The sequence below is a fragment of the Protomyctophum bolini genome, assembly GCF_963924005.1.
Source record: "Protomyctophum bolini genome assembly, chromosome: 3".
Lineage (NCBI taxonomy): Eukaryota > Metazoa > Chordata > Actinopteri > Myctophiformes > Myctophidae > Protomyctophum > Protomyctophum bolini.
In genome coordinates this window covers 10,098,778-10,124,531 of record NC_137864.1, presented here as the reverse complement: position 1 = coordinate 10,124,531, position 25,754 = coordinate 10,098,778, and the positions used below count along the sequence as shown (strand labels likewise).

The window sequence follows — 25,754 nt, the reverse complement described above, 5'->3', positions numbered from 1 at the left end:
TTGAAGCATATGCAACACATAAAAACATAGGAAAACAGCATGTGGCTGTGTTATCACTCAGTTATCTAAGAATGTTCCCTAATGACACACACACACACACACACACACACACACACACACACACACACACACACACACACAGTGTAGTGTCACATAGGGTATAGTGTAGTGTGCTGCATCCAGAAGAAACCAGCATCCATATATAGAAGAGCAAGCTGGGGAGGGCAGAATGATGCTTAATGATGTTAATGATGATGTTAACTTTATTGGCTGGGAGAGCCAGAGAGAGAGGTTAGATGCAGACACTCCAGTACTTACAAGAGTACTAGGCGGCTAGCTCTGGTCCATAGCTCTAATGCGTCGCATTATGGACCAGAGCTACAAGAGTAAGAGTGGGCTAGATCATTTTCTCTAATGCAAAAATTGTGTGTGTGTGTGTGTGTGTGTGTGTGTGTGTGTGTGTGTGTGTGTGTGTGTGCGTGCGTGCAAACATACCTGAATTCGCAGTTTTCTTCATAATCTGGTCAGTTCTATGATGAATGATCCGGTGATCTTGTTGTCTCTTGTTTGGGTCCCCTCCCCGAAAGAATCCTTCAATGTCTGTGGACGTCCTTCCCAAAAAGTGAGTCTCTTGACGACACGGGTCCGCTTCTGCGTAATATTTGCCACTTGGTGTTGTGAACATACAAGTATTGAAGAGAAGCTCTGCCGTGTGATTACGAGATCAAGATGCACTCTGACCTCTGTGTGCACTTAGGTGCTGAAGTTCTCCAGGCCACACGCGTGCGTAAGTAGATATGAGCGCACAAGAAGAGGCACGGCCACGGATCTATAGAGTGGATAGCCCGTCGACGCGCCTTTTACGCACAAATCCTAATAGAGATCACGACACGCAGTGCTGTGCATTTGATAGGGCATTCCGTGATGACATCATTCATGCATGGTTCATGCCTAGGGCCCCATCTGTGCTATGCTTCAGTCGTTCGAGTTTACCGTGTGGGCCACCGCGTGGATTTGTTTGTGTGCCACGAGTCCCGACGATTAGCCTACTTGTTTTGGCTACTGAAATGTCTGATTACAGACCGACTAGCACTAGGCTACCCACGGTGCAGTATCCAACGAACTGCATGCAAGGGAGAGAAACAACACCTGAGCTTAATCCTTAATTTAAACATGTATTGTTTCGGCTGAGCTGAAATATTCAAGTACCGTATTCAAAAGGCTATACTGCTCTCTGCTGGCCATGCCCATGAATACATATGGCAAAAAAGAGAAAAATACCCTGGGGACGCTACAGCTGGGTCCTCATACTACAGTACAGCGTGGCTGCGAAATCTTTGTGTGACAAGGACTTTATTTATTTTTTGTTTTTAGGTCTACATTAGCCATTTGAACCATCGCGTCCCTATTCTGGGGGGAACATTAGCCGAAAATAGCAGATCACAAGAGTAGCACGTGTCTGTTTTGAGTTTGTAGATTGTATATTTTCGGCAAACAGGTTTGGTATACAGGGGAAAAGAGCAGAACAAGTAGGCCTACCGAACCAAAGGTCAAGTTTACAACGTTAAATGTCTGAAAACACAATGTCTTAGTGAAAACACACTATAACATGAATCCAACAGATATAGTGTGCTTCATCTCTCTCAGCTTTATAGGGGTCCTTGGCCTGAAAAACGTTGAAGACCCTTGCCTTGGCTTATACCATTTGTTTTACAAATTACACTAGAGATCTACAAAAACAGCAGCATTGACAGCAGAATGTCTGATAATGGGCATTCTAATAGAATCAATCTGACAAATTTCGGATTTGTCAATAAAGCCTGGAAGGTGACTTCTGCATCACAAAACAAGTTGCTTGCACAGTTCCACTGCACCACGATTAAAAAGTGGGCTGCCAACATACACCACCTAGGGTTTTTAATATCTTAAAGTTATCTGATACTCACCTTTTTAAACTAACTCGTCCCACCAGAGGGCAGTATATAGAGTAGTGCAATATGCTCTGCCTCTGATCTATGTTATGAACATTATGTTCTTGCCAACATGTTACCAACCATGAGCAATTAAGCATAGGTAATATATGGCGCTGCCTATATACGTGTACACAAATCATAATCATAATTTATCTCAAACTATAAAATGGGACAAGTCTCACGAGGAGCCGTGTCAAGCCTGTCCTGGATGGGTCCAGTCTAAAAACGTCTAAGTTATCTGAATGTATAAGCAAAACATTTCCCCAATCAAACCAAGAAAAAGGAAGTCAGAATGTCAAAATTGGAACTGTATAGTTGTGGAGATCACATTTCACATTATTGAACACATAAAAATACAGTGATTAAAATACAGAGCATACACAAACATTATCTGTTTTTCTTTTGTCAAAAGTTAATGATTTCTTTGTACACATTGTTAAAGTTTGATTAATCAGAAACCTTTGCTCAGTGTTGCTATAAAATTTACCAAAGCACATCTATTATAGGCTACTGGTTTTGTTTAGAAGGCATTGCATGTTACAGTAAACAATGCTTCTCGATGACCAGTAAGTAAATAAGAATAGCGTTCATACAGTATATTCTACAAAGACCTCATCTACCCTGTAGATTATTTGGCACTATTGAGCACTCTCAGTGTTAATGGATATTCAAGTGACCAGGATGAAATGCATCTGTTATGCAATTTCACTTTCACATGTCCAAACAAACAAACCAGTGATGATCAGGTGAATCTGATGTGAAATGGAGAACCGACAGGTAAACATTGTGCGCTAATGCTAATAATAACAAATGGTTACAGTGAGTGTGTGCATGGGACTACACCTGGGAGGAAACAGATCCTCTTAACTACATTTATGCTACCAGCTAGCAGCAAAAAAAGAGTTAAGTATGCCTGGTTTGCCTGGTGGGTGGTGATGGGTGGTGATCCACCTGAACTGAAGCCGTACCAACAGCTGTTGTTGTATGATAAAGGGGGAGGAGGTTAGAGGAGGGGTTGATATTGTGATGTCACTATATCAATGTTTTTTTCATTGGCACGTTAACTGTCAAGGTTTCAGCCTCCAGGAAGAACCCTAAATACAAAGGGATTGCACATAACAACCACACCAAGGGGTCAAACGAAGTACTCTCACCTCATAAACACATGAAAAACTGGAAAAAATACAAAACTCACGGCACTCCATCTTTCAGTAAATAAAAGTGTTCTGGTAGCATACAACTTGATGTGGAGTGTGAGAAAGAAACCCATACTGACCAACAAAGAAGTGTTCATTTTGTGGAACTGCCGACAAAATGCATGGGGCTCCATTTTCGTTTGAGCTTTCTAAATACACAATTTGGGGATTTAGCAGTGGGGAAGGGGTGTTCCCCCACTAAAGTTGGTATTTTGGTTACCTGCCTAAATGCCTAAAACACCTCCGTTACCCGTTATATTATGCATAAGTGTGGTTTGGGTGTTACAGTAATTAAACCAGGGCAATCACCATGCCACATGACATTGCCTAAGGGATCCCTTATCCGTTGCCCGTTATGCCCAGTTCTATATTGCTTGATAGCCTTACGGTCTATAGCCCATGGAAGAGTGCTGTGTTGCTGCCTTGAATTCTCACTTGTGCTGCACCGCCAACAAAAAAGGAGTCCATTATCTCTTCAAAACCCTCTTCCTCCAACCTGTTCATGTCTTCAGCTTGTCGTTCTCACCTATGAGAAAGATATAATATGTATTTCACCTTACACAGCTTGCGTTTCACTAATAAAGATTGACTTGATTATAAAACTGTCCAATGATAAGTCACCATAGGAACACAAGAAAAACATGAGAAGCTCACCAGGTCATCTTGGTCATCTTGGCCTCTTGTCAGCTCATAGACATGGCCAGTTGATGTATGGCCACCTGTAACAAATCAATGTTTGGTATATTACTGTGATTGTCAAATTGAGAACTTAAAAACAACAGTGAAGATGTGTACTTTCCCCTTATATTTGAAATCACCCGGCACAGAAAGATAAAGGTGTAAGTAAGATGATCAAAAGCTTCTTAATATGGCACAGTTGAGGAGCAGGAGTTAAACTATTAATCTGGTGTCAGTGAGGTCAGATGTAGAGTTCCATATATGCAGATCTAGTATGTCAAATCATGTATGGCTATCCAGGGTTTGATGAGGTCAGTGTCGTGATCTTCATATATGGAGATCCAGGTGATGATAGTCAGCTCCACATATGGAGATCCATGTGTTGAACCAACTTGGTTCAGTTGCAAGTGTGTCTCGTGTCGTGGCAACCACACTGGTTATCATGAGACTGTCACAATATGGTCATATATTGAGGGGAAGGGCCCCTGGCGATGTCGTCTACATCCCAGCGCGAAATGATCCGCTGATGAATAACTACCCAACGAAGACAGATGCCTTCCTATGTTCGGTGTGCCAACATGGAGATCAGGTCACAAGCCGCCATGCCATGATCCAGTATACCTCACCAAGTACTGCACCAAGTACGAGTCCCCTTTTGAGACACTCAAGGAGGTTACGGAGAAGTTACAGCATCGCGACAACGCTAGGTCCGGTTATGCATTTGCCAAGGCAAATGCATAATGCACCATTGGACCATTGTATATGTCAGGGTGATACAATGGCGCTTGCGAACCAACAAACAAACAAAGAATAGCAAAGAAACAACTTAAAGCCTAAAAGTGGTGATACCAATACACTTTTTCCCAAAACCTCGGTACAGCATATAGCATAGGCCTATTTTTTTAAACTCGGTTATAAGCCTAATTCAGCAGAAGCACAATAACAAATAACAACATAAAATTACACATTTTCAGAATATACTTACTACTTTTGTTTTGAATCTAAATTATATGTATGCGAGACGAGGTCCAAAAGGCCCAAAATGTTGAGAACCCCTGGACTACACCACTGACAGTAGCTCAATATGCTTAGATCGAGCTTCGGATGGAAACAGCAGCTTGTTTGTTTTGTGGTCTTGGTTTCACTTCTGCAAGTATGAACAAGCAGTATCTTTTTGCTGCAGACTGCAGACATCGGGTCTCTGAAGAAATCTGATGAACTGTATAGTGTATCCGGCTATAATCATAATGCTATGATGCTTGCTGAGTCGCTGACACACCTTTAAAGTGTGCTTATTCCGCCAATGTTACTGAGGAACTTCAAACCTAGAAAGCTCTCGTCAAGGAAAACCATTTGTGACTTCCCAATACTGGGCATGTTTCCTTTGCTCTGTTCAAAATGGCTGTATTTAAAGTGCATGGACCACAGTAGTTCAACAGGTTTGCTGATACTAGTCTCAGGTTTCAAGATATTGTATATACTTCTTATCTTTAAGCCCACAACAACAACAAACTGGATCAAATATAGATATTATCACCCCTGTGTTAGTCTTTGCTCGAACTTGTACACCTCAGAGTCAGAACTGATGAATCAGTAATCGTGTTTGAAGTGAGTTCCTTAATCTAATCTTGCTGATCCAAAGCTGAAGCTCTAGTTTAGGTAGAAGTAGCTCACTGTTTCTATATAGTATAGAGGGTCTGCGTATGTATAAAGTGAGTGGCAAATCAAGTTGTTTAACATTGTTTAATGCAATCAGATAGGACTTTTCTGTTTGGATGTACTGCATGGGCTGTCATGGCCAGAAAGTCGTTCAACTTCCGGGTATGATGATGATGTCATGCGCATACCCTCTATTATGCCCACCTAAGGCCACCTTGGAACATTAGCTACACTGATTTGATATTCTGTTGTATAACCCCTGATTTCACAAATCCTCTCTTCTGGGGGTCCCTGGCACAAAACATTTCTGATGGGGATCCGCAACCAAATACATATCAGTGTGGGGGTCCTTGCCATGAAAAGGTTTGAGAACCGCTGATTTAGAAGGATTTGTAGAATCGGCCTCAGGTCTTAAGATGCATGGTAAAAGCTATGCAGATGTGTCAATAATTCTAACTGTAGCCCTGACAAGCATTCAAGACTGGCTTATAGATTCATGTCTTTTCTTGAATGCCAAAAAGACAGTCTGCATGGCCTTCTCCAAAAGACCAGTTGTGTTGTCACAGAGTTCAAGTACCTCGGAGTCATTTTAGACTCAACCCTAACATTTAAAAAACATGTGAAGAAAGTCACTAATACGATTAAATTCAACCTTCAAAATTATTTTTTTTTTTAAACAAATTAGACCATTCCTGACAGTTGGAGCGGCCAGATCGTATCTTCACTGCATGATCCTATCACACATTGAATACTGTTTCACAAACTGGTCTTGCACAGGTTTGACTACTCTCAAACCCATAGAACAGCTCTAAAAGAGTGCGCTCAAGTTGTTTGACAGGAAGCCCCGCTCATATCATCATTGTAACATCCTCCGGAGGCTCAATTTTTTTAGCTTTGATAACTTTAAAAATTTCAAACAGGTTGGGGTCCCTACATGGTCTGTGCCACTCGAGGAGACTGCGAAGTGCCGCACCGGCAAACAACATTCGGCCAAAATGTCCTCTCAGTACAGGGCTGTGTAAAATGGAATGGACTTCTGCATATAAGGGAATGTGCTACATTTTCCTCTTTTAAATACAATCTGAAAAAATGGTTGCTTGAAAACCAAAGCTGCAACCATTCATGATTATTTAAGGTGTATTTCTTTTGTATGCTGTGTTATTAGAGTAAACCTACCCTAATAATAGTTTTATCTAATAGTTTAATATTTTCTTATTTCTTATTCTTACTAGACTTATTACATTTGAAATGTACTAGGTATTTGTATGCTATGTCCTGTATGTCAGTCCTGTTTGTATTGTTTGATGTTTGATGCCTGGGGACTGCAGATGGAAATGAGCAAATCTTGCTAAATCTGGTATATTTACACTGCATTTTCAATGTAATGTTCATCAATATACACTGTCCCGACCAAATAAACGAATAAAGTAAAGTAAGAAGATACATTTCACATCACTTGAATACACATCGATAACCAGACACAGATGTGTTTGTATACTTACCATTAGAACGCCTTCTCTTAAACAGCAGTGCCAGCAGGAGTCCTACAATCAACAAGCCAATGAGAACCAGAACAGGAACAACTATTTTGGATACAGCATCACCCATTACTGGATCACCCATTACTGGATCACCTGAAAGTATAAATTACGTGATATTAGCCATCGACACATTGGGCAAAAATGTTCAAAACTGATTTGTACAAAGAAATCTGTAATGATTATATTCTTCTTCTTTTTTATTTACTTTTTATTGAATTTTAATCAAACATGCATGAAAACAAAAAGACTAAGACAATACAAAAAAACAAACAATGATGATCATTATACATAAGTACCTCGAACAAGTGCAACAAGTCCACTTCTACAGGTTAAACAGATTAAAAGTCTTATGGTAGTCTAGAGACATGAGTAATCCATCTAAACCAGTTGTCTGTGAAGACTTCAACTTGACCTCTAAAGCTGAATGTAATTCTCTCCATAGTAAATATACTATAGATTAAATCAATCCATTAATTTATAGTTGATATGACATTTGTAATCCACTTTTTTGTTAGGACTTTTTTGGATGCCACCAGAGTAATGACTGTATTCTAACAAACATGCTCTCTAGTCTGAGGAGACAACAACATTCATCATCAAAAGGTGTTCAAGAAGAAAAAACACATTCTCTTGCCACCTGGTACTGTATAGGCATTAGGGGTTTATCTAAGAAGGTTAAACTGGCAAACTGATGGGTTGGAACAGCTATTTCAGTTGAATTATCTTTGTCTCTAAAACAAAGGTCATAGTTTTAGTCTACAAAATTAACATTGGTCCTGGGATATAGACGAATTCAGAAACGGGTCTCATGGTCGCAGCTAAGCATTTAAAGTATGAGGTATAAAGTACAGCAGCCTTGTGTTCATAAAACTGAAAGATTGGGTATTTGGTAAGACTGTCGTTATGTATCTTTCAGGACCTTTCACTGCTTAGTCTCAACCGTTACTCAATGGCTCTGGTCTCAGACACCGCGGTGGATATTTTGACATTCAGTTTTTTTTTTTTTTTAATGTTGCCACTACTGTTGGAGCAGCCATAAACTAAACAGGTTCATCTCGATGTTCTGGGCATCTTTGTAATGTTAGTGTTAGTAAAAAGCAGGTAAAAGATTAACGTTTGAGGCAGACTAACATCAGTCACTCTACCGTTCACTGTAGTAGAAGAGGTGCGCCTGGTGAGGGTTTAAACCCTGCAGCTATGTCGAGTCCGCCTAAAGGAAATACGTAAGCTGCGACCATGAGACCCGTTTCTGAATTCGTCTATACTGTAACTGTACTGTATAAAGATGGTTGAAAAACATACTTGTGTCTTTGAAGGGAAGATCAAATTGCATCTGCCAATCCTCGCCTCTACTGGCGTTCTCCACTGAACATACATAGTGGGGGGAAACAGAGCTCTTCAACAAACTCAGTTTACTGGTGAGGTTAAAGCGCCCATCATCCATCGTTGTAACATTCAGTTTAGAGCTGCTGGTCCATTCATTTTTCTCCTGATCGAACCAGCGAATTCTACCCGTTGGGTAACCACCCTCAGAGTTACAAACAAGGGTCACATCTGTATTGTATGGAATATCCCTCTCGGGGATGGAGCTTACGATTGGTTTACTGTATTTGGCTGCAAATAGAAAGACATGGTGATGTTAACAAGAAGAAAACCAGAGTCAAGGATGTGCAGTAAACATGGTCATAAAGTATAGCGTAGTTGGACCTTAATCCAACTATGGTTGGTCATACATACTGCTTCACATGAGTTCAAAGTCTGAGTATTCAGACCCAAATATAAATTATAACACATTTTCAGATTGTCAGGCAAAGTTGAATGAAGGAGAAGCATTCCATCGTGAAACAGAAAGTTAACACTGCTAGCTAGCTACTACAGATGGCAGAGGCAGGCTACTCCTAAGAAAGGGGAGTTCTTGCATTCTATGCCTGTCCGACCAGAAGATATTTTCTAATCCCCAGGACCCCAGACTATGGTCTATTGTCCTATGGAGGAGTGCAGCTGCAGTTTACAATTTAGACATGTAGCAGATGATCGGGAGAAATTCCCTCCCACCAGTACAGCAAAATGAATGAAAGAATATATGGTCAATAGAGAACTCTCACCTGTGACAGTGAGGTTGATTTTGATGGTGTCTTTTGAACCACTGTCTGTCTTCACCGTGCATTCATACTCTCCACTGTCATTAATCTGAGTGTTGCTGAACAACAGGGACACATCGCTGCTTGTGCCAGTCAAGTTTCCCGCAGAAAACCGAAAACGTGATTCATTTGTGGGTGGACGATCTTTGCCAAAAACAACTAATGTTTTTTTATTCCCTGTTTTCGTCCATTTCACATATGTGATCATTGCATCTGATGCTTCTTCTGTAGGATTGATGTCACATTTAAGGACAGAATCCTGGCCATATTGACCAAGGTTTTCAGATGTACAGTCTACCTTTACAAAGGCTGTAGAGTGAGATATAAAAAAAAGAAAGAAAGAAGAAAATTACAGTAAAGTAACAGCAGCATGCAAACCAAAACAAACATTAAAATGTCAGATCTGAATTCTGGAGGTCGACAGGACAAGTCTTACTTCCTGCACTGATATGGATGATGATGGCCAGAAACAGCATGCATGTTCCAACAGAGGCCATGATCTGATCTGAGACCTGTAGTAAAATAAAGAGAGATATTTAGAACACACACTTCCCTTGACATCACAGGTAGTCTATTGGCATTGGTGCTCACTCAATTTTGAAGCTCATATTTAGCCGAACGAGTGCCCACCCACTATCTATACATACTGTATTCTCTCAGGTCTCCATGCACTCTTCAGTCCTCCTCAGTCAGTGAACGTATATTGTGTGTTTTAACCAAGAATTGTGTCGTCATTCCGTGTTCAGGAAAAGATCTAATGGTCATTGCTGTGTATACTGTGTCTACTAAAAGGTGGTTTTCTCTGGTTAAAATAAGTGTTAAAAAGCTTTTTTTGGTGATAATAATCATTGCTAGTAGGCTATATAGATAGAGTGTTTGTTCAATAGCAGGAGTCTCTCCAGTTTTTTATTAAACAGAAAATGCATTTTCAGGTCGGGATACCAATTTTATCCAATCAGGTTAAAGACACAGTCAGGATACAGAAGGTCGCAATTTTTCAAAATTGCAAAGTGTGTTTGCCACAGTCGCTTACATAGGCCCCTCCCACTAATATTGCCAGCCAATTACAATGTCACGTCACCCCTGTGATCATGTGTATCTCACAAAAATCACCCAGGTTTTATGGTTTTTCAATCCCCACACGTGTGCGTGCGTGTATGTATTTTAAGTGTTGCAACAAAAATGTAGAATATGAAATGTTAATGGTAATATCGTATATACGTACACGCGTGTGGGTATATGGATAGGTTGGCCTGGCTGGGTGTATGACTTGACTACCGCAGCCTGAATTATTCAGCCCTGCAGCCCTGGTGTGAGATATGATCGGATAGGTCCGGAGAATATGTGAGCCGATTTTTGTGAGATTTGGACAAAATCTGTAGGAGGAGGCCAAAAGTGTGTTTAGGAGAAAATTCAAATTTGCAGGAATTGTTTTCCCAATGAAAATGGGCGTGGCCTATACAGTATGTGGATGCATCGTGACCCAAGGAATCCATGGAAAAAGAAAAGTTGATTTTACGACTTACGGTTCAAGAGTTATAGGGAAAAACTAGGGATAAATCTGAAGATCGGATAAAGCCAGGTTCAAAATTATCATTTCATTTTGTTGACACATTTTTTTGGTATAAAATGTGATGTAAATCAGGCTGTGAATGATATATCAACAAATCCATGTGTAAATGTCTGCGGAATATAGTTATGAATAAAACTGGAACGTTTGGTGTATGTGAGTTCAACTGAAGTGGAGATTCTTCGTCCCAAGTATGAGCAAAACTCATTTTGAGAAAACGGCCTTTAAAGATTTGTATTGTAAAATTCCAAAACGTTTTATTTGAAGCCACTATTTTGAGACAAAATATCTCATCCAAACCTTGGCAACAACATATAATGGCATATATCATTGGAAAGGCCTGGACCTCGAGCTGACTGTGGTCTGATCCAAATATGGTCACTTCCTTTTTACCAACAACCAATCATGAAAATAGAGATGGTGGCTTTTCACCCAGAAAAACGAGCTGTCATTGGCTAAAATAAACTATCCAACTAAACATCTAAATCTGTATTTTTAACGTGTATTTTGCTTTAGTTTGAAAGAAAACATGTTTAGGAAGCAAAATAGCAAAAAAAAAAAAAAAATCATGATTTCACCTGGGGTGTCTCACCTTAAACTATACAACGGATCTCTTAGCAAAATACAAGCACACGATTCCCAATGAAGCCGGTCAATTTTACATATGGCTCGAGTGTGGGAGGAGTAGTGCGGCAAAGTATCCTCATTTACAATAACAATAGTCTGGTTGCCCTGTTATTAGGGCAACCACACTAACAAGTGAAATTGGAAGTGATGGACAGAAAATGGGCAGTAAATAAAGAAATGGGCAGATAAAATTGGAACTGGAATACTATAAAAATTAAGCTGATAAATGGCTACTCTCTCCTGATTGGCTGAAATTGTGTCACCTTACTCACCTACCTGAAAAATGCATTTTCTGTTTATTAATGAGCTGGAGAGACAAACCCTTGTTACTGAACAAACACTCTATATAGTAGGTCATGATTTACTCAAATTGATAACCAAAACATCACTTACCCGTATACCTTTAAACTTTCACTTCTGCGTCTTAAACTTTCACTTCAGCTTTGAAGAAAACCATTACCCAAACATTATGGGGAGCTGAAACAACAACAAACAGAAATTTCAGTTTTCTCAATTTCACACTTATGGTTTATAACTAGCGCTTTGTCCAGTGCGTTAGAGAAATCTCAAATTAAAGGACAACTTCACCACTTTTCAACCTATCTGCATATAATTGGTCCTCATTAATGTTCATGATAAAATATCACAATTTTTGAGTGGTAGGCCTACTCCCTTATGGCGCTATGTGTGTGGGTGCCTGGGTGGGTGATTCTGAGCATGAAAACAGCATGGTTGTTTTTTCTACTCAGTCTGCCCTCCCATGAGACACAGACAGAGTAGAAAACAATTGTAGTATTTTATTATTATCATAGTGAGGACCAATTGAGATAGGTTGAAAAGTCTGATAGAAGTAATCCGTTACAAGTAAAAGTCCGGAATTAAAAATGTACTTAAGTAAAAATACAAAAGTATTGATATAAAAATGTACTTAACTTAAAGTATGATCTATAAACTCAATCCTGTTACACATTGTGATCACCGATTGGCTATTTTCAAATGGCCGAAGTGGCTGAAGTGGTTAATGCATATTTTTAAATAATAATACAAAAGTAACTAGTAACTAAAGGTTTCACTTTCAAATAATATAGTGGGGTAAAAGTAGGCTACAATAGCTTGCCTAGTGAAATGTAGTGAGAGCAGATTTAGAAGTAAAGTATTGGAAATTAATTGGAAATACTCAAGTAGCCTAAAGAACGAATACCTCAAAATGGTACTACAGTACAGTAAATGTACACTACTTAGTTACTTTACACACTGTATATTAGTAGGTTACTGAAAAAAATATCGGAGCCTGGGGGTCACTGTCTGCATGAACTTGCGTGAAGTCAACTATATTGCGCTGCGCGTGCACAAAACATGAGAAAACATGCAGCTCATGCTTCTGAGGGTATCCGACGCAGCGACGGCTCCAGACATTTGTGCATGGAGGAGCTATGGGGGGGCTGGGTTTTTTTTAGCAGGGGCTACTGGATTTTGTCAAAAAATATGAATATATATACTACGACAAATGACATTCCAATTATTCAGTGGTCCTTGTTTATAGGCCACATAACGTAAATACACATAATAAGTGTGACACAACAATGCAAATCATTATTGTGACACCGTCACCGGCTAATTTCCAAATAGAATGATTCAGGTCGAGACAGAAAAGAAGGTTGAGTTCAACTTTATTCCCTATTAATGTTACAGGCTGACGGAGGCAAAAAGGTGTGCACTTTAATTGTCCTTAAATAAACAATTAAGCAGCCATAGTTTCTCTTCTCTTCCGAGAACTCTAAACTATTCTGCAACACCTTCATCCAATTAATCAATTATAATGAACTTTGCCTAATTTTACATTTACTTTCGATATATTTGGAAAAGTATTGATATTTCGATAGTCGATACCACTCAACCACGGCGATTTCTGAGGGTTTAACATTGTAAGCTGTCGTTGTTTTTAAAATGTTTATTATTTTTATTATTATGCCTATAATTATTATTATTATTTTAGGTTTATAATCCATAGTTACTATGTATAATAATATTATTATGCCTATAATTATTTTAATAACTATTATTATTATAGGTTTATAATCCATAGTTACTATGTATAATATTATTATTATTATACATAGTAACTATGGACGATGTCAACCACATTATCTTGGTTTCTATTCCTTATTTATAACTCTAGTTAATGTTCTATTCAGATATTCAATGCATCATGGCCAGCATACTCAAACTACTATTATTATTTAAAAATCCGGAATCCCCCCGCGCATGCACGCACGCACGCACGCACACACACACACACACACACACACACACACCGCAACGATCCTGTTGCAACGTTAGCTTGCTAGCCTAGCAAGGTTGTGTTTACTGTTGAAGTGTTGATAGCTTTAGCAGCTATCGCTAACATGAGGAACAGCAACAACAAGTCCTCTTTGGCTCTCCGTGTTCATCGGATTATTTATCTTACATAAAGAAATACGAGCGACCTGTTAAAGAAGTTAAGAACACAGCGTGGGGACAGAAGTCACAGTGACAGACTTGTACTGAGCGTGCCGTATGTGACTGTGAGCATTGCGGGCTGAGAGGACTCCCCCCTCCGCTTCCAAGGCTCAGGAGGGAGGGGGCTGTTTGACTGTACTGTGCGCTGGGCAGGAGCATGTCTTAACGTTAGAACGGAGCGGCACTAAAAGTCAGCATTCCAAAAATAAAAAGTATGATTTTATAGTAATGATTTATATAAAAGTAAGTCAATTCTGTCTTTCATATATTTTATTTATTCCATGAATATTTTTCTTCACAGTTAGGTTTGTGGGCAGGGGGGGCTTAGGGGGGGCTGAGCCTCCAGCAAGGGGTGCTAAAGCCCCCCCTGGCGCCGTCGCTGATCCGACGGTGTGCACGGTTGCACAGTGTTCAATAACTACTTGAGTCCTATAATAAAAGAGGCAATGGCACAAATCGTGCATGACTTACGATCAAGCGGCAGCCAATCCACTGCGATCCGTCCCGGGTCTCAGGGTCTGTCTTCTCCTCTCCTCTGGTCTTCTGAGCTGAAACTGTCTGAGATCCCTGTCTGTTTTACATGGATTATTTACCGTCCGCAGCTGAATACTTTCGCTTTCATTTTCGAGTAGTCCCGTAGGCATACGCGTTCCCCCCAGAGCACTAAATACCATGTGCACACTGCACAGACATACACACGCATGCACATGGACACAAATGCCTGGTTTGGCTGGTTAAATCAGTAACTGGGGTCATCGTTAGGGGTTGAGAGCCAAGGCGGTGGTCAGATCGTGATAGGTCGAGAGCCAAATGCCAGACAAAGAAAGATCTGGGCCGGTTTTCCCCCCACTCTCTACCATGTAACTGGGTCATTCTCCGGAACATCATCTCGTCGTCTGTCTGCCGTGCACATTTACTCTCCTGTATGGTATTTTAATATACAACAGAGGTCTGGATTCTGGAATCTAGAGAGACCATGTTTGTTTTGTTTGGCGCTTTGGGCTTTGGCGCAGCTCTTGCGCGCACACGCACACGCACTAACCTGCATTTGTAACTTGAGAAGTATATAGGGCCTATATACTTCTCAAGTTACAAATGCAGGTCGTTTTTACTCTGCTAGGCCAGAGTAAAAACGACCGAAAAAAATACCATCAATAATGAATAGTAGCCTATGTACAAAGCCTGCCCTGCCCGTCAGGGTCAGGGATGTGTGACAGTATAACAATCTTGACATAGGCCTAGCCTAGCCTACTGCAGTGGTGGTAGATTCTGTACTGTAAGTGTAGGTAGGGCAGGCTATGAATGTAGGTTAAGTGTAGCAATTTCGTTCCCACGCCAACAGGAGGCCAATAGAGCGCCCAAAACGGGCTATGATTACGAAATGAGTGTGCAAAATTGTTTATAGGGCCAATAAATCAATTAATGTATGATTGATATACAGTATAACCATTCCACAGGAGTACCTTTTCATATTTATCACACATTTTTTTATTTTCAACTACATGATAGGTGAATAGGATGAAACATTTTAAGAAATATATATAGTTATCACCAAACTTCCCCATGCAGTTGATTACTTATAGCCCAAATGAAGACAATGATTTATTGTATTACAATTTTTCTGAAATTGTACATTTATATATGCAAATGAGGCATTAATATAGGAAGATATGCCCAGATTTGCATAACTTCCAGAATCAAAATCAGAAAATTGGATAAAGCCAAGTATAAAGTATAAAGTCAACCTTATTTCAATTTGTTTGCATGTTAAGAGTCAAATATTTTATAAGGGGATATTCAATATCCATGTATCACTCCATCTCCACTCCGTCTGCCTTCTGGGTCACCACTTCCCATATGCATTTCCACATAACAAACTCATCTTACTTAATAAACTGATCATTTGGTCCTTTTTTGTCATATGAAACAAACTCATTAGGTATAATCTTCAATAAATGTAAGCCAATTCTATAGACAGCAAGCCTCTTTCAGTTGATGTGGGAGGGGGACTGGAAAGGTATTCTGCATAAAAAGATGGTCATCTGAATGTTTTACCCAAACCAAAGCAAGAAAAAGGAACTATATTGTTATATACAAATCGTTATTTTAATGTCAACACAGTAAGAACTGTATCGTGAGTTATACTTTTTATAGCATTTTCATGGAATACAATATAATGTACCGTGTTACCTATAAAAACAGTAAACAAAAACAGTATGAATTGCATTATAAATTTAAATGTAATTCACAGTACAAAATACTAAGACAAAAGAAACAGATTCTAAAAAGACAATAACATATACACTTGAGCACTGTCTTCATTAAAAGGTTAATCATTTATTTTTTTCACCTCTTATCAGATTGATCATAAACCTTTGCTCAGTGTTGATATAAAATATTTACCAAAACTCACTCTCTATTATTACACTGGCTCTGTGAAGGCGTTGGATGTTTACAGTCATACTTCTTCATGACGATAAGGAAGTGAGAAGGCCTCAACAGGTTTCTATTGGCTATACTATACTACAATAATACAATACAAGTATATACAGATACATTCATACACAGATAGCTTGCTCATCCTCTCCCACCCACCCCAACAACCTGCATGAGCAATTGAGCATAGGCCTTAAGGCGTATATATATAGATTTATCATTTGGTGCCAAAAATGATTAACAGTGTTACACAATGGCTGATGAAATGTATCCGTTAGTGCCTAGGCTACTTAACTTCCACATTTCCAAATAATCACATCCACATTTCCTAGTAAGTGAAATGACCGTGACGTATAGTGTAGCCTGTAGTGGTGCTATAATTGAACTTGTGCAATGGTATACCCAGAAAATGTTGCAAATAAAGTAAAATATTTCAAACCCAGAACACGTTAAAAATAAAGTAAAATATTTCAAAAGATGTGAAATGTGAAATAAAGAAATAGTGGTGCTACTTCTGTGGTCTATTGGTAGAATGGGGGTGACCCTAGAATAGGCTGTGTTATTACATTTTAATATATTACTGTACATATACACATGCTATAGATCACACCCATGCCCTCCTGAGTCAGGGAGTCGTCGCAGCAGCAGTTGTAGCACAGGGTACGTACAGTATCAACAGCCTCAGTGATAGTGTAATGCTTCTAGCCAGCTAGAAGCAAGATTGCACAATATCTACTATCTAAAAAGCTTGACAGACCTTTACACAGTCTTGCTTCTAGCCAGCTAGAAGCAAGAGTGTGTAAAGGTGTGTAAGGCATTATCTCTTACAGCTAGAGACTCTTATGTACGTACCTGTGTATTTCTCTTCCGTGTCTGTCGCTTTGATTTTTGCTGATTTATGACGCTGTTACATAGTCCTAAATCAATAGCAGATGTAAAAGCTTGTGGATCAGCTAATTTCATCATTTCATCCAGAGGACCGTTAAAACAGCAGCTAAAATCATCGGCAGCACAGAATTACCCAGTCTCCATAACATCTACACCACTCGTTGTATGAAAAAAGCCCACATCGTGGAAGACACCAGCCATCCCGCAAATACCCTGTTCAAACCACTCCCTTCCAAAAAACACTACCAGAGTATCAAATCTCGCACCACCCGTCTCAGTAACAGTTTCTACCCCCAGGCAGTCAGGCTCAAGCTGCTGAACTGACCTTGAACTGTATTGCACTGTTTTGTCACTTCACTTGCACTTCTTTTCTGTTTTTTTTTTTGTCTTTTCTTGCACTATAGATGTTTGTTTATGATTTTGTTCATTCATAACGTTTGTATACGTTTCTCTTTAGAGTCTCAAGCTCAAAAGGTTCAGTAACACTTACAGTAAGGTTCAAACCGGTTTCCCAGTGATTTCTCCGGTAAATCAATGTAAGTGTTTTGGTTGCACACATCTTGGTGAGAGGTGGTGTGAGAAACTCTACCCATATTGATCAACATACGTATGGGTTAATGTCATACCATGTGTTCATTTGTTGGAGCTGCCGAAAAGGGAATCATCGCTTGATGTTGTTCTTTCTCCTGTGTGTTCGTTTCTTCACTACGTTCACATTTCTTGCCTATAGAGAAAGATGTATCACATACAATTATATAGAATTGAAAACAAAGGTGAAAATTGACATTTGTTCTTGTAACTGTAAGCTACTCATGGCTGACACAGTTCCCATGTCTATATTATAGACATGGGAACTGTGTCAGCCATGAGCATTGATAAATATGCCTGGCCTGTTATATCATGCATCTGCTCGGCTGAAACTATAGACTAAAGAAACTTTATCAATGATAAAGCTGAGGAAAACAAAAACAATCCTCGGGAGCTCTGGAAGCTACTAAACAACCAACTAGGCTGTGGTCAGAAACTAAAAACCAGGTTAACAAACATAAACATCAAATCGAATGACACCCTCATCACTGACAAGCTTGATGTAGCCAACCACTTAAACATCTTCTTTACAAACATTGCAACAATGCTGGTTAACAAACTGCCCTCCCACTCTGGGTGTTTTGGTGTAGAGCACATCAAAGCCTTCTACTTCTAGGTGTTTGTATCCTTTATGATGAATTCCTGTTCTGTTCTTTAACTATATAGAAGTGTCTATTTGTACGTCTCTAAATGTTTTGATGATTTGAACATGGTGGACCCTGTTGTAAACAAGTGTAATGCTTAATTGGGTCGTCCACTCACAGTTAACAGTCTTTGAATTGAGTTTGTGCTTGAAATGTACTGTAATTCTGCAAACTGTTAATACATATTTCAATCAATCAAAACCCCTGCTACTAGCAAAATGCTAAGGGTCCATATAAGAGTTATCCCATAATAACATTTATGGACCTGTGAGTTAAACAAACACTGATGAATTTACGGTTTATATGAGGACTCAACTGTACTTCTTTACTACACCTGATCACCAGTGTGATATCTTTTACATAGCAGTTGAATATGTTACTCAATACTGTATGGTCAGTATACAGTACCACAAATATCAGTCTCATGCAAAGGTTAAAATGACCTGGCCTCCTACGGTTTGTATAGTAATATAGGCCTACAGATTATTACTTTTTGTATTATACTGTTTAGACTGATGATAGGTTTATCTATGATCGTATTATTACTGAGCCACTAAAATGTATACTGTCTCTTTGCATTGGATGGATGTATTTCAAGTAAGTCTTGCAAGTCTTGTAAGTATGGTAATTGTAAATTGCTCTGGATTAAGAGCGTCTACTAAATGCCTTTGTGAATAGTACAGTAACAGTATAGTACAGAAACAGTTTTAATAGTGAATTTCAAATCGTCTGCCAATATATTTGAATGGTGTATACCACTGCAAGTCAATGCTGTACACTGAAAAGTACAGTATATACTATATATTATATTAGTAGTAACAAACTGAGGCTGCGTCATAAATTACATGGAGGGGCATTGAAGATACGTTTGAATGAACTCACGAGAAAAGGCATAATTATGGTAATATAGCGCTGGGCGGGAGGCGAATCCGAGACCTATAAATCCATTGGCGTGTAAGTTACTATGGTGTTTGTCACTTCCCGATAGTCTGTTGAGAGCATGCAAAGTGCATGCACCAAAAAACAGTTCAACTGGTTTGGCCAACAATCACCTGATACTAGGTAATAGGTTTCAAGATATTGTATGCATCTTCTAATGTAACCTACTTATTATGCCTCAGCGTAAACTCAGGGACTTTATAGAAAACATGCGCATGTACAGTAAGCTGCAAATCCCCTGCCACAGGTGCACATTCAAAATAGAGATATACTGTAAATTGCTCTTTGGTTGACATGTTAATGTTATGTGCATTTCTCTAACCTAAATGACACACTGGATAAAATCTATTGTAGATTACCACCAGATTCACTACAGATTATTCACCCTAACCCTAACCCATACAAAGTTTGTATGGTCCTGTTAATATTAACCTTCCAGCTAAATTTTAAAAAGCATGCATCATTATCAGTCCTCATGAGAGGATTATTAAGGCTAGGCAATTTTCAATCTGATGGCGTTTATTTGCTGAATACATTATTTTCCCTCTATAGGCATAAATTCCTGTTGGACAAGCTGGTTTGCTTCAGCTTTCCCAACTCAGGGCTAACATATCACCGCGAGGCGAAGGTGAGGGTTGATTCTGGGCTCCTTTGTGCCCACAATCCCAGAAAACCTGCCTCCTCAGGCGTGAAGAGATTAACATTACTATCAATGAGAAACTTCCCACTGGTGAACAGCAACATGTTGCCATCCAAGTCTGCCATCCAAGTCTGTCAAGGACCCTCAAAATTATATGTTTTAGGCTACGGACCCCCATCTCAAAACATTTTGTTCCAGGGACCCCCAGAAGAAAATATTTGATTTAGAAATGTTCGCTTTAAAAATATAAAGATTCAAAGATTTGCACGAAGTAGCGCCCTATGAGCTTGTATATCTGCCATTTTTGAATAGCCAAAGTAAATAAAGTAAAAATAATGGTTAAACTGGTTTCACAGATTATTTCCCGGTTATAATGGGTAAATATAATCTTGCTGATCGATCCTGATTTTGATTGATCCAAAGCTGAAGCTAGAAGTATCTCACTGTTTAAATTTTGACCACCTTTTTTTTCTCACTGATTTATTGTTATTCTGTCAAGTTGAACCCAGTGCTAAGATATACTAAAAGCAGTTAAGACAAGTTCAAGTTAAGAAACATTTACCATTACGCTTAAATGTAGTATTTTATGTACTTCCGTAAGCTTGATATTTTCTTTAAGGACACATACTGTATCACATCACTTCAGCACACATACCACCAATAACCAGACAGAGATGTGTTTGTGTGCTTACCATTAGACTGCCTTTTCCTCCACAGCAATACTATCAGGAGTCCTACAATCAATGAACCAATGACCACGACAGGAGCTACTATATTGGACGCAGTAACCTTTCCATCCTGGACCATCTCGTGGACTCCCTCATGACCTGAAAATGTTTAAAAGCCGTTTTAGGTTTTTAACGAAAAGGTGCAACTCCCCTCTCTCTCTCTCTCTCTCTCTCGTTCTCTCTCATTAGCAGGCAACAGTGCAGCACTGTCTCTCACTCCGTTTCTGGCACAACAGCGCCCCTACTGGTACTCATACTGGTGCTCATTAACGTCACATACACATAGGTGAACCAACACATAAGGTGAACACGGACATTGCTGTTCCTTGGAGTGGTTGCGCCACTCAAAAAGATAAACCTGAGTAGGATACAGGCATTTACATTCCAATGGGTGATTGAGGGTTGCGCTCTACCGCAACCGCAGGTCTTCGAGGACAGGCAGAAGCCCTCTGGCAGGGATTATACTTTGTTTTTCTGTTTTGTTTTGTAGAAGACAGACATCTCTCTCTCTCTCTGAGGAGTGAGGACACAGCAATGTCCAATTGTCCATTTGAAATGCATACAAGCACTGGTGGATAGTAACTTGTGACCATTTCAAATTTCCAATACTTAGTATTCAGTACTTCTACTCCACAACACCTCAGAGGATTTTTTTTTACTTTTTACTCCACTACAAGTATTTGAAAACTTATTTAGTTGATTTTGATTATTATTACAAAACATGAATTAACCACTTCAGCCCTATAAATGTAGGGCTTATCTGAAAATAGGCTCGCAACATGAATGCAACGTGTTGTGAGCTGGTAGATCTGCTATGTTCTAAAGGTTTTTTTTAAATCTTGTGAAATGGGACATTCTGCATATAGAGTACCTTAAGTATTTTGATGCCAATACTTTTGTATGTTACTCAATCTTGAACACTGGACTTCCACTTTCACTATTTCTACATTTCAGTATTGGTACTTCTTTTTTTTAAGTACTTGTGGTGAATTTGTAAGACACAGACCTAATGACGCCTGGACATCACTAAATACCATGTGCACATACACACGCATGCACATGGACACAAAGGCCGGGTTAATCAGTAACTGGGGTCATTGTGAGGGTTTGAGAGCCAAGGCGGTGGTCAGATCGTGGGACATCCTGATAAGCCGAGAGCCATATGAACACATGAACACACGATAGATATAATGCCAGACAAAGAAAGATCTGGGCCGGTTTTTCCCCCACTCTCTACCATGTAACTGGTCATTCTCCCCGACGGCATAAGGCCGTCGGACCTATGCTGAAGTGAAGTGCCATCACACCTATTTCAGTTGAATTATATTAAATTTAACCTTTGTGTCCAAAATAAATGAATCTACCTCCTGTCCTATGCCACTGTACTATTGCATAAAGACAGTGTCAAGCTATCAAACCCAGAAAAATCCAATAAAAACATACTTTTGGAGGATAGATTAAATGTAGTCTCCCCTTCTTTGTCTCCATTGGCGTTGTACACTTGACATGTGTACTGGGAGGAAGCTGAGTTCTTCAAAGTCAGTTTACTGGTGAGGTTAAAGGGCTTATCATCCTGTTGAGAGATGCTGGTGTGGTTTTTCCCCTCCCGATCGAACCATTGAATTGTACCATTTGGGTAACCACCCTCAGAGTTACAAATCAGAGAAGTGTCTGTGTCCTGATTGATTACTGGTGCACTATATTTGGCTGCAAAGAGAAAGGCATGAGGATATTAAAGACAACAGTGACAATTTATAACCAACCCTCCAGCCCCACTGTGTGAATATGGACAATATGGGGCTCTCACCTGTGACACTGAGGTTGATTGTGATGGTGTCTTTTCCACTGTCTGTCACCACTGTGCATTCATACTCGCCACGGTCATTAATCTGAGTGTCGCTGATCAACAGGGACACATCCCTGGTTGTGCCAGTCATGTTTTCCACAGAAAACCGAAAACGTGGTTCATTCGGATGATCATTGCCAAAAACAACTAATGGTTTTTTATTCCCTGTTTTCGTCCATTTCACATATGTGATCATTGCATCTGATGCTTCTTCTGTAGGATTGATGTCACATTTAAGGACAGAATCCTGGCCATATTGACCAAGGTTTTTAGATGTACAGACTACCTTTACAAAGGCTGTAGAGTGAGATATAACAAAGAAAGAAAGGAAAAAAATATCGTCAAGTAAACTAACAGCAACATGTCAAACAGTAAAATGTCACATTGGAATTCTGGAGTTCAGGATAAAAAGCAATCATTACCTGCACTGACAGGTACGATGGCCAAAAGCAGCACACATGTTCCAACCACGGAGGCCATGATCTGTAGTGAAAGAAAGATAAACTTGTTTATGTACACTGAAATAAGAGATGCATGTTGTAAATACCTCTGCCAGACTGTTGCCCCACAAGAATGGTTGTCAGTGTCGCCAGATTTTGCAAGAGAAATAAGCATTTTCAAATCATTTTGAAAAAAAGCAAAACATTTTGTATATATTTTTTAACGTTTTAACAACATAAATCTGGTATGGGTGTGCTGGGCACAAAATAAAAAATTTGATAGGGGGTCTGTGGTCTAATACAATAAGTTGGGGGTCCTTGAACATTTACATGAAAATGAGAGTTTGAGAACCACTGTTTTAAACAACATTAAGACAAAAGCCTAAATAAGCAACAATTAAGCGACCCACAACTACCCAAATAGCCTACCAACCACCTACCAAATTATTTTCGCTCCTATGCCACCAAAATGTGGAACGCCCTACCAACAGTCATTAAGACATGCGAATCCCTTGACTCCTTCAAAACCACTCTCAAAGGGCACCTATGGGCGGCTGCAATTCGAAACTGGCCCCCGTAAAACCTGAATCCCCCATTCACCCTTTTTTCACCTCATTGTATATGTTTGTTTTTTTCCCTTTTATTATATTTGTACGTCTCAGAACAAAAATACATCGCATGGATGCAACTGGGACGTATCCTCAGTGATGTATCCCAAGGTCATCGGGGTTTTGGGTCTTGCGAACATCATACCCCTCACTCTGGTGACCCAGCCGGGGTGATCAAGTCCCGACTTACCTCCCAGTAGCTATACCCTCGATCAGACCCTCAGGGCTGTATTTTGCGTGTATTCGTCTTAAGTACCAGGTCTTATTACTTAACTTAAGACCTGGAGGCGTGGTCAATGCTCTTTGGCCACTCAGAATAGCCAAATGAGTAAATTACATTGATCACGCCTCCAGGCATCCAAGTTAAGTAATAAGACCTGGTACTTAAGACATGCAAAATACAGCCCTCAGTCTCTAATGTTATGATGAATTGAACATGGTGGGCCCTATTGTAAACAAGTGTAATACTTTAGGTGTCGTCCACAGTTAACAGTTTTGTATTGAGTAGTGCTTGAAATGTAGCCTATACTGTAATTCTCCAATTTGTTAATAAATTCGTCAATCAATCAATCAAACCAATATTTACAAGAAACTTTACAGAAAAACAAGCCCAAAAGTCGCTTATTATAAGCAGACATGGCAACTGGTAGTTGTGTGGTTACCAGAACCCGCCTCGTTTCTCATAAATGCAGTTATGCAGCATTTCACTTCAGCGTCTACTTTCACTTAAATGTGTTTTATGACAAACAATATGCAAACAATCCATGAGGGTCCTGATCAGGACGTAATGCGGGAACCGAATCATATGCTTCAAGAATAAACTAAACGTCACTAACATTCATAATTTTCACAACAATATAATATGTTATAGGCTATAGCCGGTGAACATGTATGTTAGCGCAACCTATAGGCTTAAATCGTTCATTTTGTAGCATACATTCTGGCTTGCCAGGCAGTTTATAATACGTACGCTGATACTTCATTTTGCTGTCATGACTCATGAGTGACATATGTTTACTTAGGCTGCTATAGGCTATACACTACATATATGTGATTGTGATACTGTACAGTAGGCCTACAAACATATTTAAAAATAAAAGTAAATAGGCAGGTCCAGTGAGGACAAGCCATCTTGTGTCAAAAAAGCAGACCTTGTATTGAACTGTAATTTCCTTTACTTTTTTCTGCAAATAATAATACTAATAATAAAGTATTCAACCAAAATCTGACAGCTCAATAAATGCATAGATACCTTGCAAAGAAGTGAACGTCAAGATTAAATAATTAAAGCAGCTCATGGGCGTCCAGTCTAGCCAGGCATGCAGGGTCACGTCTTTGTCTTTTCCAATCCACACGAATTCTAGCCTCGGTCCCAGGCTAAGGCTTTATCTGCACGGATTCAGGCTAACTTGTGAGACAATAGAAGACTGCGTGGTCGTTCACCATGCAACATGTGTTGCTGCCTGAACTTTCACTTTCGATTATAGCTCACTGTGCGTAGTGCGTTATAATAAGGGCTGTTAGCTAACTAGTAGGGCAGACTGGGCAGTTCTAACCTCCTGACGCTGCCAGATCCAAAAAGCTTGCTACACAAATTTGTTTCACAGCTGTTAAACAAATTTGTGTTGCAAGCTTTTTGGATCTGGCAGCGTCAGGTTAGGGCAGTTCTAGTTATTATTATAATTTTTATGTATGCATTTTTGAGGCTACAGCTTGTCCTCACACGTCTCAATATTTGCCATTGACAATGAAATCAATCAATCAAAAAATTTCGACCTGGCCTGAATGTGCTGATATATGATGGAAAGATGACTTTGCTATGCTTGTAACCTGATGTAAACTACTGGTCCTGATTCCTGATGGCTGGCACCCCACTTACGCAATGGGCTACAGGAAAATCCACCGGTTAGACGTTGTAGCCCTCTTGTGGTAGGATTAGCAACTTCTTTAGCAACTATCAATAGGCTCCAACTCTATGATTAGCTCTAGTCCAGTGTTTCCCAAACCTTTTAGCACTGTAAGCACATGACCCAAAAGAGAAATAGACATTTGCTCAGGACCCAAATTAGTGAAAATAGCACATCTACAATCACAACGCATTGCTTCGCGCCAC

The 25,754-nt window shown here is 39.6% G+C and overlaps 2 protein-coding genes across 3 annotated transcripts; both read right to left on the bottom strand.

The window, feature by feature from the left end:
* Nucleotides 1–3,564: 3,564 nt before the first annotated feature.
* Nucleotides 3,565–14,548, bottom strand: LOC308313012 (CD276 antigen-like). 2 transcript variants are annotated; one of them, XM_080759855.1, is made up of 9 exons: nt 14,478–14,548; nt 14,356–14,442; nt 11,779–11,862; nt 9,625–9,700; nt 9,153–9,497; nt 8,350–8,661; nt 7,009–7,140; nt 3,824–3,888; nt 3,565–3,695 (listed from the first exon to the last, which is right to left on the bottom strand). In XM_080759855.1, the coding sequence occupies exons 4-9, from the start codon at nt 9,683–9,685 to the stop codon at nt 3,678–3,680; spliced, it is 933 nt and encodes a 310-aa protein (XP_080615981.1). In that variant the 5' UTR covers nt 9,686–9,700; nt 11,779–11,862; nt 14,356–14,442; nt 14,478–14,548; the 3' UTR covers nt 3,565–3,677. The 2 variants fall into 2 exon arrangements, with proteins under 2 accessions (XP_080615981.1, XP_080615980.1); XM_080759854.1 differs by having other exon boundaries at nt 14,356–14,524.
* Nucleotides 14,549–15,481: 933 nt separating this feature from the next.
* Nucleotides 15,482–25,177, bottom strand: LOC308310549 (V-set domain-containing T-cell activation inhibitor 1-like). The gene is made up of 6 exons (XM_080756932.1): nt 24,894–25,177; nt 23,016–23,076; nt 22,555–22,890; nt 22,191–22,454; nt 20,712–20,846; nt 15,482–17,932 (listed from the first exon to the last, which is right to left on the bottom strand). The coding sequence occupies exons 2-6, from the start codon at nt 23,071–23,073 to the stop codon at nt 17,829–17,831; spliced, it is 897 nt and encodes a 298-aa protein (XP_080613058.1). The 5' UTR covers nt 23,074–23,076; nt 24,894–25,177; the 3' UTR covers nt 15,482–17,828.
* Nucleotides 25,178–25,754: the final 577 nt, after the last annotated feature.